The sequence below is a fragment of the Pyrgilauda ruficollis genome, unplaced genomic scaffold (genome assembly GCF_017590135.1).
Source record: "Pyrgilauda ruficollis isolate IOZ18807 unplaced genomic scaffold, ASM1759013v1 scaffold3343, whole genome shotgun sequence".
Lineage (NCBI taxonomy): Eukaryota > Metazoa > Chordata > Aves > Passeriformes > Passeridae > Pyrgilauda > Pyrgilauda ruficollis.
The window spans coordinates 1-1,821 of NW_024524760.1; the positions used below are offsets into that span (position 1 = coordinate 1).

The following is a 1,821-nucleotide window of genomic DNA, read 5'->3' on the forward strand; positions in this document are numbered from 1 at the left end:
TTGGGTTGGCCACCACCCAAAGGTGACCCCGTGGTTGGGTTGGCCACCACCCAAGGGTCACCCAAGGGTTGGGTGGGCTGAGCCCTCCCAGTGCTCCCAGTACCATGTTGGAGATGCTGCGCGTGTTCTCGGGGTTGAGCATGACGATCTCGGTGGTGATGTGACCTTCGACGGCCTCGGCCATCTCGGCCTCGGTGCAGTTGATGGAAGGGTCCGGCGTGCGGAACCATTTGTTGGCGTACCAGCCAATCAGGAACCAGACGTACTTCTTGCCGTAGAGCTTCTCCTTGTAGACCTGGAAGGGTGGGGAGATCATCCGTGATTCGTCATTTCCATCATTGGAATCCATCAGTGTCCATCATCGATCCATCATCATCATCATCATCCATCATTGGAATCCATCATCCATTTCCATCCATGATCCATCGATTTCCACCATTGATCCATCATTGATCCATCATCCATGATCCATCATCATCATCATCCTTCATTGGAATCCATCATCCATCTCCATCCATCCATCCATCCATCCATGATCCATTGATTTCCATCATTGATCCATCATCATCATCTTCATCATCAATCTCCATCCATCCATCCATCCATGATCCATAAATTCCCATCATCATCATCATCATCATCATCATCATCTCCATCCATCCATCCATGATCCATCAAGTTCCACCATTGATCAATAATTGATCCATCATCATCGATCCATCATCATCAATCCATCATTGATCCATCATCATCATCATCATCTCCATCTATCCATCCATCCATGATCCATTAAGTTCCACCATTGATCCACCATTGATCCATCCATGATCCATCCAGTTCCACCATTGATCCATCATCATCACCATCACCTCCATCCATCCATTGATCCATCAAGTTCCACCACTGATCCATCATTGATCCATCATCATCATCATCATCATCATCTCCATCCATCCATCCATCCATGATCCATCAAGTTCCACCATTGATCCACCACTGATCCGTCATCATCATCTCCATCCATTCATCCATCCATGATCCATCCATGATCCATCAAGTTCCACCATTGATCCACCACTGATCCGTCTTTGGGGGCCACCAAAGACAATCTGAGGTCACCAAGGAGAATTTTGGGAACACCAAGGAGGATTTTGGGGCTGCCAAAGCCCAGGATGGACTTGGACACCGGGATGGATTTTGGGGCGTCAGTCGGACTCTGAGGGCGTTTTTGGGGTTCCTACTGAGGTGCATTTGGGAGCCACCAACGACAACTTGAACATCATCATCATCATCATCCATCTCCATCCATCCACAATCCATCAATTCCCATCATCCACCACCGGAATCCACCCCGTTCCCACCCCGTTCCCACCTCACAGAAGACCTTCCTCGCCACCGTCTCGTAGAAGAGCCCCACGATGATCCGGGCGTCCTGGCGCTGCGGGATTGGATGGTTTTTAAAGCCCCGCCCACCTCATTTGCATAAATTTGCCTCCCTCTCCCACCGCTTCGCCCATTCCTCATTGACCCCAATGGATTTTTGGGGTGGTTTCTCCACTTTTTGGGGGTCCACCGTGGTTGGGGAGGGTCCTGAAGGTGGGATGGGACCTCGGGTTGGTCCCGAGGGTGGGGTGGGACCTCAGGGTGGGGGTGGGGTCTCACCTTGAGGTTGCGGACGGACGCGGAGGGGTCGGAGAAGAAGCTCTGGCGGAAGGTGATCTCCAGCCCGGCCTCCTTCACGCGCCGGTCGAGGTCGTCCAGGGTCTGGTGGGGACATGGGGACATCAAAAATGGGTTGGGGGCACCAAAAATGGGGTTGGG

The 1,821-nt window shown here is 51.8% G+C and overlaps 1 protein-coding gene across 1 annotated transcript; it reads right to left on the minus strand.

Annotated features, from left to right (window-relative positions):
• Nucleotides 1–103: 103 nt before the first annotated feature.
• LOC121357456 (gamma-aminobutyric acid type B receptor subunit 1-like) lies at nt 104–1,785 on the minus strand (the record flags this gene model as incomplete). The annotated part of the gene is made up of 3 exons (XM_041474720.1): nt 1,663–1,785; nt 1,373–1,438; nt 104–295 (listed from the first exon to the last, which is right to left on the minus strand). Coding segments are annotated over exons 1-3 (381 nt in total), but the record flags the coding sequence as incomplete, so codon positions are not given.
• Between the last annotated feature and the right edge of the window lie 36 nt (nt 1,786–1,821).